This window comes from Lathamus discolor, chromosome Z (genome assembly GCF_037157495.1).
Source record: "Lathamus discolor isolate bLatDis1 chromosome Z, bLatDis1.hap1, whole genome shotgun sequence".
Taxonomy (NCBI): domain Eukaryota; kingdom Metazoa; phylum Chordata; class Aves; order Psittaciformes; family Psittacidae; genus Lathamus; species Lathamus discolor.
Genome location: NC_088909.1, coordinates 35,100,966 through 35,118,234, shown reverse-complemented (window position 1 = coordinate 35,118,234; position 17,269 = coordinate 35,100,966). Strand labels below are relative to the sequence as shown.

The window sequence follows — 17,269 nt, the reverse complement described above, 5'->3', positions numbered from 1 at the left end:
ACCTTGCAGTATCAGTCCTGAGCTGAGTACTGAATTACAGGCTACTCATTGCCTCTACTGAGCCATGAAATAACCTATACTGAAAAAGAGAATAATGATTGATGACTGAAATTACTTTGAGACTGTAGATAAGCAGTGTCACACTGAAATTATTTTTATTTTTTACATGTTTTTAGTTTGCTTTGCAATTGTACAGTGTGTTTCCTGAGTACATGTTTGAAAATTTGTCAGCATTTGAAGGTTTTATTAAAATTCATACCTTCAAAACAAAAAAAAAAAAAAAAAAATTGTGGTTTGGAAGTTCGGCCCTTCAGAAAAAGAGACTGAAGTGTACAGTCACCAGATTATTCTAGATTCCTTTTTGAAAGACATTTTCATAACTTGTGGAGGGGAAAGTATAACAGTCAAGCATAAGTCCTTCTCATCCTTTGTATTCTGTTGGAAGTTAATGGTGCAGTGTGCAGTTTTTGTCCTGAAATTGCCATTGTGTCAGGGAAAAGAAGAATCCCATTGTGGTAGACTGTTCAACATGTCAACATTTATCTGTAACTGGGATTGCTCTGTGCAGGACAATCTAATATGTTGTGGTGGTTAATGATACCACAGGAGTAAGAAAAAATAATCAAAGTGACCATCTCTGAATGTGTAATGTAGATTTGAGTTTCTGTATTGCTTAAAGTTGAGCAGAAAAAAATATGTACTTATCCACCATGACGTTTGAATTAATGCTGCTAAGAAAAAGTCCAGCTTTGTACCCTCTTGAGGGACAGTTGTAGTCTTTCCATCTGTAGCTGTTTAATTTTGAGGAGGGGAATTTACCCCTTATTCTTCTGTTACAGCTATTCTCACTACAGCTAAGGTAAAATGGTTTTGGCTGTTGGTGCCTCTCAGCACCTTTCCACCTCTCCAGGGTGCCCTTAGGTGGGGTGCTCTGGGCAGGGAGCGCTCTAGTGCAAACAGCAGTAAGGTATAAAATACTGGTTTTTAATTTGCAATCAAAACTCTAAGGTTCTTTGTATCTGTTCAGCTTTTCTTACAGTAGGACTGGGTAGCAGTAGTAGTAACTAGACCTACTTTCACATCAACTACTTTGCACTGCTATTGGCCTTCCCTTTGCTAAGCCAATGTTCAATACTCACCTGGTTCGCTATAAATTGTAGTAGTAGAGATTTGTCACTATCAGCTACATGTTCAGAGTAATTTGTGTAAAGCCTCTTTTCATGGGAAAACAACATTAAGCATTATTCTCTTTAATAATCTTTTGTGTTTAAATGTATATGCTCTTGCCTCTGAATTGCAGTGGCATGCAATATGTGAACAGGATGAAAGTCCCGGACTGTTGAAGGACTGGAGAATAACCTATTACAGCGAAGTGCTGGCAGCTGTTAACCTTGTGTAGCTGCAGGCAGGCACAAGAATGAATGTCAGCACTATGCCTCCTTCTGGGTCCATTTTGGCTCCCTCAGCAATGTTAACAGAATTCCAAGGCAGGATTAAAAATGGCCCTTCAAACACCTGCAGTTTAGGAGACCCTGAAGAAGGAAAGAGATGTGGGTTTTTGTAGTGTAGTGGAAGAATTTCAGTGATGGCCGCTGCGAAACACCCACGGTTCACATTTGAACCCATCCAGCACACTGTCTCTACATGTAATTGTCATGTGGGGTGTGTTCAGTGCAGATCATGTCTTGCCACCAGCTGTGTGCTCATCAGCCCCGGGCCCTGGTATATCTAGGGGGACGCCTCTCCAAAGGGAGGGCAGTCTTGTTGCCAGAGGGGTGCTGGTCCTAGCCCGCTGACAACTTTATGGCCACTTACAGGTGGTCTCGTTCCAGCCAGAGCAAAACTCAAGGGCAACGTGAAGGCAGTGAGCCTCCTAAGCAAGATGTAAAAAGTTGAAGGCAAGATGATTTTTCTGACCCCTGGAATGGTCTGAAGGGCTGCCCCAGGGCTGAGGTGCAGAAAGAAGGCTGGAAGAAGGGAAAGGCTGTCCTGGGAAGAGAGAGGGGTTGGGGCGAGGTGTGTTCCTGAGGGAAATGCACCTCCCAGGTTTCCAGGAGGCTGTGGGAGCACCCAGCGCAGGGACTGGTGGTGAGGGGTTTCCTGAGGGAATCGTTGCTCCTGGCCCTGCAGGAGGCTGTGGATGCCACTGCTGGGGGCGTTGTGAGGAGAGTGTGTGGGGAGTGGGAAGGCGGGTCTGGGCCTGGGGCCGGGGCCACTCCTGGGCGAAGGAGCAGTCCAACGCCTGTGTGAGGCTGCCCAAGAAAATGGGAGAGGAGCTGGAAAGGTAAGGGAAAAGGAAATAGGGAAGGGGAAAGGCAGCAGGGCTCTTTGCTCACGGGTTATCTTGCATCCCGGCCCTTTCCCCACCAGGACCTGGGGCGGTTGTGGGAGGAGGAGCAAAAGGAGGTGGTGAAGGAGAAGAAGGAGAATGAACAGAAGTAAAGCAGAAACAGAAGTTGCAGCAGAAGTGGGAGAAAACCAGGAAAAGCAGCAGCAAAAGCATCAGCACAGCAGCAGGAGAAACAGAGTAAGAAGCAGAAGAAATAGAAGCAGAAGAAGCAGCAGAAGCCTAAGAAATTTGGAATGGTTTATATAGCATCTCTGTAAGGTTTCGACAATAATATTGCATGTTCATCTCAAAATGAATAATTTCTAACAACTTTTTTGAAAAGTACTGAACTAAGTAACTTCGGGGTGACAGAAGCGACTGCATCTGCAAGAGCCACCGTAAGGCCATGTGGAAGCATCAGCTGTCCCTCACGAACGACACAAGCCAACACAGCGCCAGGTGCCAGGAGCACATTGTGGACGGTGCCAACCTGTTCAGTTCCTGTGCTTGCTGCCTGCTACAAACAGCTCACAAAACTACAACTTTCCCAGAGCATGCATGCCCCAGCCTTCTCCCTGTTTGGAATATCCTGTGCTAGGGACTTCAGAGAAGATCAGAAACAAAAAGGTGATGTCTAAAAGGTTTTACTTTCTCCTTCCTTCTTGGACTGCCTTTAGTAATTGCTTCCTGCTCCTCAAAAGGATCATCCCAAGAACAGGCTGGATGTGGCTGAAAACACTTTACAGAAGAACACCACATACCTGCTTTTTTCTGGGATTTGGGGGCGGGTGGTGTCTGAGTGGTTGCTTTTGATTTGGTTTGTTGTTTCTTCCTTCATTTTAAATGTCCCTGAAAGATCCATTATTAGTGTTCATATCATCGATTCTACTGGTATTACCTCCTCTTCCTGTCCCTGATGTGCTGTACCTTTCCCTTTCCTCCTACCCCTCTTAGGAACACTCAATTCTACATTAAGGCGTAGGTCTTTTTGTCCCCCTATCCTGACGAAATGAACCCTACGTGATCTTCAAGCTGTTGTCTTTCTCCGATTCTACCCCAGCAGCAGCCGGAGACTTTGTGTCAGTGAAAGAGGAATTTGTCCATCTCCTTCACACCAGAGTCGATGGAGCAGTGCTGGTGCTTCTAGCATGCGGCCTGTTGTAGGGCTGGGAGAGCCCTGGGGGCTGGAGCCTTCTCTTTGGGGTCAGCAGGACGATGCAGAGGGCGGCTCTTTGGCAGAGGGGACCATTTTAGATGAGCTGGCTTCAGTGCGCACTCACATCCTAGAAAGCCAACCGTATCCTGGGCTGCATGAAAAGGAGCGTGACCAGCAGGTGAAAGGAGGTGATCCTGCCCCTCTACTCTGTTCTTATGAGACTTCACTGGAAGTATTGTGTACATTTCTGGTGTCCTCAACATAAAAAGGACATGGAACTGTTGGAAGAAGTCCAGAGGAGGGCCACGAGGATGATCAGGGGACTGGAACACCTCTCGTATGAAGACAGGCTGAGAGGGTTAGGGCTGTTCAGGCTGGAGAAGAGAAGGCTGCGTGGAGACCTCATAGCAGCCTTCCAGTATCTGAAGAGGGCCTTATATGAATACTGGGGATGAACTCTTGATTAGGGACTGTAGTGATAGGACAAGGGGTAACGGGTTAAAACTCAACCAGGAAATTTAGATTGAATATAAGGGGGAAATTCTTTACTATGAGGGTGGTGAGGCACTGGAATGGGTTGCCCAATGAAGCTGTGAACACTGCATCCTTGGCAGTGTTCAAGGTCAGGTTGGACAGAGCCTTGGGTGGGATGGTTTAGTGTGAGGTGTCCCTGCCCATGGCAGGGGGGTTGGAACTACATGATCTTAAGGTCTTTTCCAACCCTAACTATTCTATGTTTCTGTGCTAGTGTCCGCCAGAGAGTTGCCACATGCCAGCAGCCAGGAAGGAAGAGAACCTCACCACCAGGCTGAAAACTGCCCCCATTACCCTCTGGTATCTCTGCTGTCCTTTGTTCAAGGGACACTGTCCTCAGCTGAGCAGGAGGCTGCGAGGTAGCAGGCTGTGGGTGGCCTCCTGCCTGCAGTGTGGGCAGAGCTATTCCAAAGGGAGGAACATCTCCTTGATCCTGTGCTGCCCTGGCTGTGCCAGCAGCTCCACGCAGTACACGGGGCACAGTGGTGGATAGAAAAGACAGCTGAGAGCACCATCCTGCACGCCCCGAGTGTCTATGGGCCAGAGCGGGAGACTAGTGCAGATGCTGCAGCCTGTCCTTGGGGAGCACACAGCACTTCTGGTCAATGGTGTCCTCGGAATCATCGAGTGCCGATTCAGTGAGGAGGCCTGGAGGCTGCTGCACTCTAGCGCAGTAACACAGACCAACGACAGCTTTGCAGCCAGCTCAGACTCCAGCAGTGACCCCGGCAACAGTTCCAGCTCCACCGTTCCAGGCTGGTGATTCCTGACCCCAATCCAGCCTCCCCCAGCAGCCCTGCAGACTCTGACCAGGAGGAGGAACTCTGCACGTCGGAGGCTGCCCTGCGCAGGGGTCCTGGCTGCCACCCCTTACGCCTGTCCCTGAGAGACAGGAGCAGACCCAGGAGGAGCTGGCGCAGGTGGGAGCAGCAGGCCAGCACCCACCGCCCCTAAACTTCTGGCTGGCCACTCCGAAAGACGAAGGCCTCCAGCCTACCTGACTTTCCCCCACCCTGCAAGAGGCCAGGCTGTCAGCAGCAGTAGCAGGGCTCCAGCATCCCTTGGTTGAAGTAAAAGCATTTTATACTTCAACAGTTCACACCCTCTGGAAAAGGGCATTCCCCAGGCAGCAGGGGTAGGGCAGGTCTGGCATGGGCACAGACAGGGCAGCGGTGCTGTGGCTGATCCAGTTAAGTTGTCCATGCGCATGGCAGGGGGTGTGAAAAGTGTTAAAGTCTCTTCCAAGCATGGTGCAGCCACAGCTTCTCTGGGCACCCTGTGCCAGGGCCTCACCACCCTCACAGGGAACTTCTGCCTAAGAGCTCATCTCAGTCTCCCCTCTGCCAGGTTAAAGCCATTCCCCTTGTCCTGTCCCTACAGGCCCTTGTCAAAAGCCCCTCTCCAGGTTTCTTGTAGCCCCTTCAGGCACTGGAGCTGCTCTAAGGTCTCCCCTTAAGGAGCCTTCTCTTCCCCAGGCTGACCCAGCCCAGCTCTCTCAGCCTGTCTCCAGAGCAGAGCTGCTCCAGCCCTCGCAGCATCTCCGCGGCTTCCTCTGGCCTCGCTCCAACAGCTCCACGTCCCTCCTGTGTGGTGCCTCCCAGACGGCGCTGCCCCGCTCTGCTCCGCCGGTCCCGTGTTTCCGGAGGAAGCGTTCTCCCGGTCCGCAGCCAGCGCCGGTCCCCCCGCGCAGAGTGGGCCCGGCGGGGCCATGGCGGACGAGGCGCAGGGTAAGAGCTGCGTTGCCGGGGGTGCCGCGGCGGGGGCTGCCCGATCGGCGGTACTGAGGGGCCGGTGTCTCGCTCCCCCGGTGGTGCTGAGGGAATTCTCCGGCCTTCGGCGGTGCCGCAGGTGCCTGGGGCGAACAGGCGGTGGATCACTTCCTGAGGTCGCAGCGCATCGAAGCCCGAGACGCTGCCGCCGTCCGCTGGTTCCACGCCGCCAACAGCAAGGCCCGAGCCAGGGAGGCCGCGAGAAGTAAGTGCAACGGGCTTTCCTGCCCCGCCCCGGCCCGCGGCGCCCTGCGAGGCCCCTTGCAGCGTCGCTGTCTGCCCGTTTGGGCTGCAGGGCAGGGGTCGGAGGTGGTCCCTCCGTCAGACAGACTCCGTTAGTCGTGAAGAGAGTGGCGATTTGCAGCCCCTCTCTTGGGTCAGACCTTCATCTGAACGAGCAAAGCCGTGGCTGCACAGCCTTCCGGTTTCATTCACTTGTGCTAAACTTACCCGCGGTGTCCATAGAATCACAGACTGGTTTGGGTTGGAAGGGACCTTAAGGCTCATCCAGTTCCAACGCCCTGCCACGGCCAAGGACACCTTCCACTAGACCAGGTTGCTCCAAGCCCTGTCCAGCCTGGCCTTGAGCACTGCCAGGGATGGGGCAGCCACAGCTTCTCTGGGCACCCTGTGCCAGGGCCTCACAACCCTCGCAGGGAAGAACTTCTGCCTGAGAGCTCATCTCAATCTATCAGGTGTTCAGAGTATGTTTTTGCATAAGGGAATACAAAATCTGCTTCTGCAGGTGGGGCTGGTTTTTCTAATACTGAGGTTAGAGCACAGCACCTCAGCACTGCAGCCTTGGCAGCAGTGCTCATGGTGTCTTCATTCTTTCCAGTTTGATCTCAATGGTAGGTCACCCTCTCCACTGCAGTGACACTCTGTGGATCTGCTCTGGCAGAGGGAAGATGTAAATGAGGAGATTGAAAGTCCTGTTCTACGTGCGGGCTAGTTCCACTAGTGTGCAACAAGCCAATCTCATACACAGGGTCAGGATGCTGTTTAATTCATCTGTGAAGAGCTGAGTGCTCCAAACCAGCCTGTCATTCCCAGGTAGTTTTGACCCTGTGTAGAGGGATCTATCTTCTAGGGCTTTTTAGGATGGTTTGAAATTGTGTGATGTTGTAATACACTGTTGTTCAAACAGGACACTTTTATTACTGCTCCCGCCCCCCATTTTGTTTGCGATTATTATAATGTATTCCAGGTTTCATGTAAGCAGTTTAATTGAGTGAATTTTAATTTAATCTCTCTGAATATTGGGAAAATATGTGTTATTTATGTAATTTTATACATAATTTGCTTTCTGTTGACCGCTTAATTATCTTTTTTATTCTTACTATTTCAGTCTAAGTAACTGCATATCTTGAATTCTTTACAAAGCCAGTGGCTCTTCCCAGACTCTCAGAAACTTATCATTATATAAAGCCTTTTTCAAGAGCTTGCAGCATTCCTAAGATTTCCACTCAGTTGTGTTTCAATTACCATTTTCCTGGTAGGTGCTGTTTCCTGGCTGACCCTTTTTAAGAAGTTTTGGCCGAGATGGTCAATTTTGAGAATGAAGTGAGGAAAGTGTTAAAAACTTCTGGTCACCTTTTCTCTGGAGCCCTGTTTTAAGAGGAAAAGATTGAAAATTAGCAAGAGTGGATTCACATATTGGATACTCATTTTGGTGTTCCTCTGGGGGGGGGGGAAAGGTGATTACTTGGGCAAATATATCTACAAAAATAATTTTTCACGTAATTCTAGACTTCTGAAGAGTTAAATGACTAAAGTACCTAGAGAAGCCTGAAGTACCTAGAAAAATGGAACAAATCTTACCAACTGTTTCAATATTCTTGTATAGAGACAGCCTGAGAAACACTTAGGAGCAAGTAGCTTCACGGGCAGCAACTTATACTGGGTGACCTTTGTGGAGTTAGGTACACAGCCCAGTGTAGAAAGACTTGCCCTGTAATTAGTTGTTACTCTGAAGCAGAAGTTGGAATTACTGTTTCTGCCTCTGCTAGATCATTCATTTTTTATATCAACAGGTGATGTTCACATGATAGAAGCAGATGTTGTTCTTCGTGGTGGCCAGGGAGGAAATGGAGACCCTATCATGGCTCATCCACCTGAAACAGACAGTGACAACACGTTGCAGGAATGGCTGAAAGAGATTGTCAACACGGATAAAGGCATCAAGCTGGATTTTAAGAGGTATCTCAGGAGAAAAAGATGTTTTTATTGTTTATGTTCTTGCTAATAAAAATTTTACAAGCAGAGCTAGCTGTCTTTTTGGTGATGTTAGACCAGAGTTTTTCTTCGGTGAAGTTTAGTGTAATGCACTTTTTTCCTGAACAGAAAATTATCAAACAGAGTTAGAATTACTAAATGCATCAGAAAAATAAAAGCTTTAGAAGTGTTTTGAACTATAAACAATGATTTCATATTCAGTGAATTAGTTATTTAGTTGCTAATGAGCCGAGTTTTCCCATCATGGTACCTATCTGGAAAGCTTGTGGTAAGAAACTGGGAGAGACAGCCTTCTGACCGGGAAGTCCAGCAGCATCTCCCAGACTGCGGATGGGGCTGAGATGGTGTCTCTGCTTGGCAGCACGCAAATGTCTTCTGCTTTCTTGGTGTTTTCATTGGTTTCCATTCTCTGCCATGGAAGGGGAATGAAAGTGTCAAGGTTTTTCAAGGAGCTTCTGAAAAGCTTGCTGAAAAGCCGTATCTGTTCCAGGTGTGCTCAAGTCCATCATAATTTAGAAACATCATCCCGTACTAGCATGAATATCTGTATTTTCCCAGCGCTGTTTATTTTTCCCTCCCCAAAGGAGAGGAATTCTGTTTTCTGATTAACTCCAATACTAATAATTTCAATTCTAGAATTAGGTATGCTCCTTTTAATATCTGATCTTGTAACACATAAAAATATGGTATTAGATTTCTTCGGCATGGTTTCTAATACAGAAAATTGTTCTTGCTTTTTTGTGTGGTAGGGTGCCTGTATATTGAAGTAAATTCACTTTCTTTGGCCTAACTTATGAATTAAAATTTTCAGGGGTTCATTTAAAAATTATAACCATTAGCTGTCTCATTGCATGTAACAGAAAATACACATAAAAACCCCATATACTTCCTTGAAAAGCTTGAAATGGGGTTCAAAATGAGCTGAGATTTTCAGACACCTGAAAGCCCTGACTTTAGCTTTCTCTGAATTGGCATGTGCAACATACATTTTTGCAGCAGATGGAGAACCTCCACATTAAAAACAGCTTCATCAGTACCTATGTATGTTATAGAAATGCAAACCAAAATGCTAGACAGTTGTAAAATGTGATTTTTACCTGTTGTTCTGTAAAATGCAATTACAGTTTTCACGTAAAAGTTCAAGAAAATCCAAAAGATGTGGGCAGATTAAATCCTTTTATTGTTACAGAATCTGTAAATATCTGCCAGGACAGAGAAGAGAAAGGACAGGAGAAGTAGGCATTTATTTGGGAGTATTTGTTAGGGTTCGGTTGGTTTTTGTTGGGGTTTTGTTGTTTTGGGGTTTTTTTTTTCATTTTACTTATTGTTTAAATTGATTTTAAACTTACCTACCTCTTTTCACAAGGAATTTCCAGCCAAGTGCAGTGATTTTAAAAGAGCTTTTAAAATTCTGTTGCATTATAGAAGTCTATTATATAAAAGCATATAAAAATGTAAGTACACGCTGCAGTCGTAGCCAAATGAGTGATGTTCTTTTGGATGGCATTTCTTTGAAATTGGGAATATAGGGAAGCAGTTAACCATCATCTGTGTTGTCCAAACAGGCATTCTTCACAGTGCCTTCTCATCCCCTTCCTTTTCCTGGTGCTCCTGTGACACTCAGGGGGACCAGTTTAGGATGTGGAACTAACTAACTCTGCAGAGCAAGATGAAGAACTTTCTGTTGGCTCAGCTCTCTGTCAGGTCTGCAAGATCTTGAGGAAAAAGCTGGAAGATGGCTCATTCAGAGTTTGCACAGCTCTTGGGAGAAAACACAGGTCTTAGCTTTTAGTAAGGAAATCAAAACTCTGGCCATAATGGTTTTAAATTCATGAATGTTATATAGAGCATTAATTAATTTGCTGTGAGATAAAAATATGTATTTTATTTGCATTCATACCCTTTCCCCATTTTCCCACTTTTCCTTTCCTTCCCCAGTACTGCTGGTTTCGAAAGTTTTAGTAGGACAGAGAAAGGTTATTGTTTGCCCTGTAGTTATGCTTTTTCTTTTGATTTGAGAGATGAGTGAGAATAGATGACTTAAGTTACCTTATTAAATGCTTCCGAGTGGTGCTGTATTGGTTGATCAAGTGACTACATCTCATACTTAGTAACTACCTCTAGGATGAACAGCTAATGGGCAGACTTGTTCATGCTGCAGCTATTATATGCCAGGCTTTTGAGCTGTGGGAACAAGCCCTGCCAGGGACAAAATGTTCAGGTGAGTGCCCTGATAATAAAATTATCAGAAAATGTTGAGGTTTTGACCTTTTATTCTCCTGGTATAGGTGCGTCATCTTGTGCACATGTGAAGGTAACTTTCAGTCTGTTGACTGGATTTGAAATACTGATAAAAGCTTTAACGCTTAAAGTGCTGTTAGGGTTGGGAGCGATTACGTTTACCCTTTGAACAGCATATAAACATCATTGATATATATATAATAAATAGAATAAATATCTTTAAATTCATTAATTTCTAATTTTTCCAGCTTAGAAAGCCACAAATGTTAGTTTTCACATAATACTACGAATACTATCTTCAGCCGAGTGCTCTCATCTAAACAAATCCAGTGGCTCCCTGGATTAAATCCTTTGCAAGCATTCAGTATCATCTAAGTATTAACAAGTTAGAAGAGCCATGAGGTAAAAGTTCATACTGGGAGGCAGGGAGATGAGAAACTTCCGGTACGTTTTACCAGCAGTGGTGGTCACCTGATGGTAGAAAGAGCCCTCAGACTGACAGGTACAGCTTCATTGACATGTCCATCTGGTGTATACGCTGTACATTTCCCATCCTCAGTCCAAGTGAAATGTCTCGTCTCACCCATGTGTTACTGGTTCAGCCTAGAAGCCGTACGTCCTTCCTTGGAACTTCTTGAACATGTGAAACACCGCTTGAGGCGACCCATTTGGATCAATGCAGACATCCTACCCGGACCTAATGGCAGTAGCTCTGTAGTGGATGCAAAAGGGTTCCTTGGCACCGTCACCTCCTATTTCCCAAATGTGACCTTATCACTAGGGTGGACAACTGGCTGGCACCCTGACAAGCACAATAAAGGTAAAGGTAGCAAATTTAATGCTGACACTGCATAGTCTGTTTTCTCCAAATTAATTTCATAAGTGATTCAAAATAAGCTATATGCCATGTCATAAAAGATGATAAGATTGTATCTTATAAAAGATCCCACATTCTATACATTCTGTATTCTTGAAATAAAGATTTTCAAATAAGTTTAGTTTTCCACTTCAGTACTGATGTTCTTCACTGAGACAATGACAGTTCTTACTCATAATCATTGAGCCATTTCATTTTAGAATTATGTGATTTTTCACAAAATCCTCATTTGCTTTTATTTTGTCTTCCAACCAAACCATTTTGTGTCCTTATTTTGATACAAACTGTATTTGTGAAGAATTCTTTTTAATGAGATGGTGTTTACTGCAGGCTATGACTGGGTGATGGTGAAGGAAATGGCTCAGATATGCAACACACTTCCCCAGCCTGTAACTTTCGCTGTAAGAGCAGCACTGGTACGACAGTCAGTATCTGAGCTGTGCTGGTTAATCCAGCAGTCAGATAGGTAAGTTTGAAGGCCTTTGTTTTCAGATGTCTTTATTATACAGGCATAGATTTGTTTATATAAATACAGCTCAGTTATGTGTACATATGTAGCCCAGAGAAGCTGTGGCTGCCTGATCCCTGGTAGTGTTCAGGGCCAGGCTGAATGGGGCTTGGAGCAACCTGGTCTGGTGGAAGGTGTTCCTGCCCATGGAAGAGGGTTGGAACTGGATGAGCTTTAAGGTCCCTTCCAACCCAAAGCAGTCTGGGATTCTGTGATTCATATCCCAATTACATTGAAAATATTTTTTTTCATTTAGTTTATCTTTCAGTTCTTTAATTCCTTCAGTTCTTAAAATGTTTTGTGCAATGATTCTGACTTACACGCTTTTATGTTAATATATTCTTTTTTCTCTTTCTGTTTTTTTCCCTGTGTTGTTTTCTTTTTTAATATAGGTACAGTCTCACTGTTTGGACAGGAAAGCAAGATGTGTACTCTGTGGAAGATTTGCTTTACATCCGAGAAAACTTTGATAAAAGTAGGGTTTATTATGACATTTTAGAGCCACAAAATTCTGAATTCAGAAAAGCCATAGTAGCATAGTAAACAGGGAAGGAGGCAATGAATGACCTTATAATACTTAGTCTCTTTAAACATGAAGATTTCTTGGTCAAAGAAATGTGTTTTCCTTACTAAAAGAACTGTATAGAACACCATTCTGCATATTGGAGGAGTTTTTGCATAACACGCAACGGAAAGGCTTCTCAAATAGAAATTCTGTGCCTTCTTAATAGTTCTTTACTCATCGTCTGCGTGTCCCTTCTCATTTATCCAGTGGCATGTAGTAAAGGCTACTCACGTTACCTGAATATCACTTCTTCCCTAGAAGCATATAAAGGGGAGAATGGCTTGTACTTGTGGACCAAGGTGATTTGCTGCTAACTGCTTTTATGTAAGCCAAAGTCTTTGGGACCCTCAATCTCTACTAAAGCCTGTTTCTGCTTTTTATGGGGGAGGGCAAGAATCAGGGCTGTGTTAGTTACAGAACTATGCTGTTCCCAAAGGGGTTATTTTGTAGCTCATCATGATACACTGCATTTTTAATGCCATTGCAATTTATTAATGTTCTCACTCCTGTGTTTGCAGTGAAGTAGCGTGTTAGTACTTTCTTCTAGCTACAATTACTTCTGACATCTCTGCTGCAAATTACTGTAATTATTGTATGGTGACCCTCAGGAAATACTCACTCCACACATCAGTTACTCCAGATGAGGTGTTGAGGTCTGTGTTCCTTACTCAGGAGCGGTAACTCCGGCAAATGGGTGCAATAAGCAGCTGGGAGTAGTGTCTCAGACTGCCACAGCAGAGCTTATTCATTAAAACCCCAAATAAAGCAGCATTGATTATGCTTCCAGTGTAATTCAAAGTATCGTACCCTATCATGTTCTGAATTTTGAACATCTTACTTTTTTGGGGCAGTTTTATGTTGTTTTTTGTATCCTTATGGCTTAGCTCCCTTGAATTTTTCCGTGATCCTTCTGTCATTATAACTGCTGCTTTCACTAACCAGTTTTGAGTCCTCTCATTGCTGTAGCAGGAAAAAAGTACTACATATGCAAATTTATAGTCTCAGTGGGGATATGTCGAAGCAGAATTAAAATGTGTTTTAAAAAGGTGTTCTCATTACTGTGTTTTTAAAATGTTTGTTGAGGTCAGGTTTGTATTTTAAAATGGGCTGGCTTTTGGAAGAGAAGACTGTAACTCATGCTATGGGGGGCAGCTTATGGAAGTGTTCAAAACTACTGATGCCTTCAGGGCAAACATACAGGAATTAATTAGAGTTCATCAGTGTGCGCCTATGCATGGATTTTGGGAATAAACCGGACTATATGACTCTAAATCAATATCTTCACTGTTCAATTTAAAATCTTAGCATGGTTTTTGAGTGGCTGAACATAAATTCACTCTTTTTTGCTTGGGACACAACCTCTGAATTAGATCTGCAGTGCACAGGAGGTGCCATCTTTATGCTTAAGTTTAAAATAAGTGGGTTTGACTTCATGTTGGTAAGTCTCAGTCCACTGGTGCTGCCTCAGGAGTTGAACTGTTGGTACATTGGCTTCCTGAACCCCAGTTCAGATGAGCAGGGTGGCTGAGGTGAGCCATGCTTTGACCTGGAGGCTATACAAGGCCTCCAGAGGTTATTTTTGTTATGATTTAATGACAGATTTCACCTCTTACATAGGGCATACTGCCATAGAGGATTCATTCAGATGCAGAAGGAGTTTTAAGTAATTCTTTAATTCTGTTTGATTACTATAAGCTTACTTTCATCTTTGTTGAGCTTTAGCAGATGCTTGCAAGGAGTTTAAGTAAAGAATTTGTGTAACATGATGGCTGCTGTCGCCAGGGAGCCTCAGAACCTAATCGAAGTCCCTGGGTTCTTTTGCCCATTCTGTGCCAGCAAAAAGAAGCTTGTTTAAACTGTGTAAAATGACAAAGCCAAGGACATTCCTATGAGGTCTGTGCCATCTTTCAACACGCACTGTTGGCCAGAGAGAGGTGACTCAACTAATAGGTGTCCTTTAGAGAAGATTTATTTTGCATATATATATTTTTATTTTTTTTTAAAATAAGGTTCACTGATGTAAAGGAGCATAGAGCCTCTTTTAAAAAGCTTTAGTAGCTGGGTATTTTATCAGAACAATTAGTCATTAGTATTCAAATTTTATCCCTTTCACTCTGAAAAAAAAGCAGAACTGATTTCTTAAGATTTATCCTTGCCAAACCTGGTCTCCTTGAAGGTATTACAGTGCCAGGTGAAAATGTGTGGCTGGGAAATATTTTCCAACAGGCATTCCTCCCTCTAATTCTGGATTTCAGTGTTAATTAGAAGAATAATAATAATACAGTGTGAATGTCCTTATTAGGATGGTTATTTGTGACTAATGTTGGCCTTTCTGTAGCAATCCGTGCTCTTGTGACATGAACCAAATAGCCAGCCAGTGGAATAATAGTTCACTAATGTAAGAATCCAGTTATGTATAAATACCTACTTATAGCTGAAAAATTAAATACTTGTACTGCATAATAGATGCAGAAAGATGAAGGGTCTTAATAAGGATTCATGATGGAGAAAAAAAACAGGGATTTAATGACTGGTTTATTTGCTATTCTTATATAGCTGCATAAAAATACAGCAGTATTCTTTTGGAAGCACTGCATAATTGTCAAAGACAAAAATCAAAACAGAGCAACTCCAAATGCCTTTCTCCTTAAAGTAAAAAACAGACAAAAAGTGCAGTGAGGGTTCAATTGAAACTTACTTAAACCCTGGAAACTGCTTTTTTACGGCATTCCTGTGTAGTGACTTGCTGTCCTTACAGTTCTTAAACCAAAATATGAAGGATTTTTAGATGATCACTGCCTTTTGTGAGGGAACCACTGCTTGTGTAGCAATTACTTTCATTGTATGGTTTCACATGGCATTTTGTAGAGAAAATTAAAACCAAACGTAAAAAAAAATCATAATGTTTTTCACCTTTTAAAACTTTGATTCCAAATCAGTCATCTCATCAGTGGTGTGTTTTACTGAAAGCTGTAACCTGGTTTGGCAGGAATGCTTGCTCACAGACATGTCACTGCTGTTTCATATAGTTTTTAAGTGTTTAAGGGCTTTATGGTATCAATCTTTCTATGAGATAGAGTGGATGACTAACACTTAATTTTTCACTGTAAAGTGTGAGAACAAGCCCAGGTTCTTAAGAGCACCTCTTAAGAGAAAAGGTTTCAGCTTGCGACTTTTTTACCAAGATGCGTAAAGAACGCCTGGTTTTGTTTGTAAACTTGCAAGTTTCAGGGAGGTATTTAACATTAGAAATTCAGGTGTTACTTGCCACTAGAGCGCAGCTCTCATGAGGAGCAGCGAGGGAACTGGGGTGTTTAGTCTGGAGAAGAGAAGGCATAGATTGGACCTTACTGCTCTCTACAACTACCTGAAAGGAAGATGGAGCCAGGAGATGGCTGGTCGCTGCTCCCAAGGAACAAATGACAGGACAAGAGGAAACAGCCTCAAGCTGCACCAGGGGAGGTTTAGACTGGATATTAGGAACAATTTCTTCCCTGAAAGGCATTGGAACAGGCTGGCCAGGGCAGTGGTGGAATCACTGTCCCCAGAAGCGTTCACAAACTGTGTAAAAGGTGACATGTTCATGGTGACCGGTGACATGGTTCACTGGTGGCCTTGGCAGTGCTGGGGAACGGTTAGACTTTATGATCTTAAAGGTCTTTTCCAACCTAGTCGATTCTGATTCTTTGCTCAGACAACTGGAAAATGACAAAGATTACAAATTCAGACATGACAGGGGTATATTTCCACTGAAGTGGAAGCACAGTCAGCCTCCGAGAGAGGGAAAGAGCCTCTCTCACAATACTTTGTACAAATTTAGGCATGTTGGAACAAATCTTACCAACTGTTTCAATATTCTTGTATAGAGACAGCCTGAGAAACACTTAGGAGCAAGTATCTTTGGTAGTGACTCCGCGTCTCCTAAGTGGTGTATAAACGGATGTATCTATTTGCATGCCCCCTGAATAGGGAAAAAACTTTTATTTATGCATCGTAACAACATCAAGAGAGCAAAACTGAATCGGTTTTCCTCTGAAGGAAATGCAACAGTAAACGGTAACATTAAAGTTTCACATTATTTCTGCATCAAAATGAAGTGTAGAATATTGGCAACACCACAGAGGAGCTTCACTTCTTCAAGACATTTGCATTTTCCTCCATTTTCTGAGCATTTTGTAAGAAAAATGCTTTTTCAGTTGAGGGAGCAGATCCTATGTAATAATAGAACAGATATTTGGCTTCATACCTCCAGCAAAGACACAGGTAACATTTGATCTGTGAGATGATTTTTTTTTCTAAAAAAGAATTTGGGTTTTTTTAAAGATACGTCTTTAACTTCAAATACTTAACTTCATTATGAGATGAACAGATGACAAATTTCTCTTTCCTTCTATAGTATCATAAAAACATTTGAAAAATCTGTTGTGCCTGTACATGGTGTTTACACGGACCAGTTTATACCCAATTAATATAATAATACATATGTTCTTCCACATTATTTCTCTGCCATAAAAAGATTTCTATGTAGTTCTTGTTTCTGCCTGGTATATGCAGATGGTGATCCAGCAGTATCTCCTGAAGACGCAGAACCTGAGTGGAACCAAATGCTCCATCACCTTCACCATATTCCCACCACCACTGAACAGCTCTTAAAATGTATATTTTGAACAATTGAGTTTTCTTAAGATGTATCCTGATCTCCTCAAAAGCCTTGCAGTGCCAGTAATGCTTGAAGGTGAAAATGTGTGGCTAGGAAATATTTTTAAATTAAATATTTTAAGATGTACTTTAAAATACCTTAAAGTGCGGATTTTAAGACTTCTTATTTTTGGATCTTCAGTGTGCAAACTCAGCAGTTTGTTTTTTAAATGTAGTGAACACACTACATGGCTGATTAACAGTGCAGGCAGGGTTTGGTCATTTCACACCAGATGATGATTCAGGATTTGTGGCTCATGGTACTGGGTTCTTGACTTGGCTCCCAAGCATTGTGTGCTTAACTGAGCTGTAGCTGGAATTCCCAGTTCTACATGCAACACAGCTCTGCAACACGAA

At 43.6% G+C, this 17,269-nt stretch overlaps 1 protein-coding gene across 1 annotated transcript; it reads left to right on the top strand.

Moving 5' to 3' along the window:
* Positions 1 to 5,595: 5,595 nt before the first annotated feature.
* FAM151B (family with sequence similarity 151 member B) lies at positions 5,596 to 16,634 on the top strand. The gene is made up of 6 exons (XM_065663521.1): positions 5,596 to 5,746; positions 5,868 to 5,993; positions 7,822 to 7,987; positions 10,867 to 11,084; positions 11,472 to 11,607; positions 12,042 to 16,634. The coding sequence occupies exons 1-6, from the start codon at positions 5,728 to 5,730 to the stop codon at positions 12,187 to 12,189; spliced, it is 813 nt and encodes a 270-aa protein (XP_065519593.1). The 5' UTR covers positions 5,596 to 5,727; the 3' UTR covers positions 12,190 to 16,634.
* Positions 16,635 to 17,269: the final 635 nt, after the last annotated feature.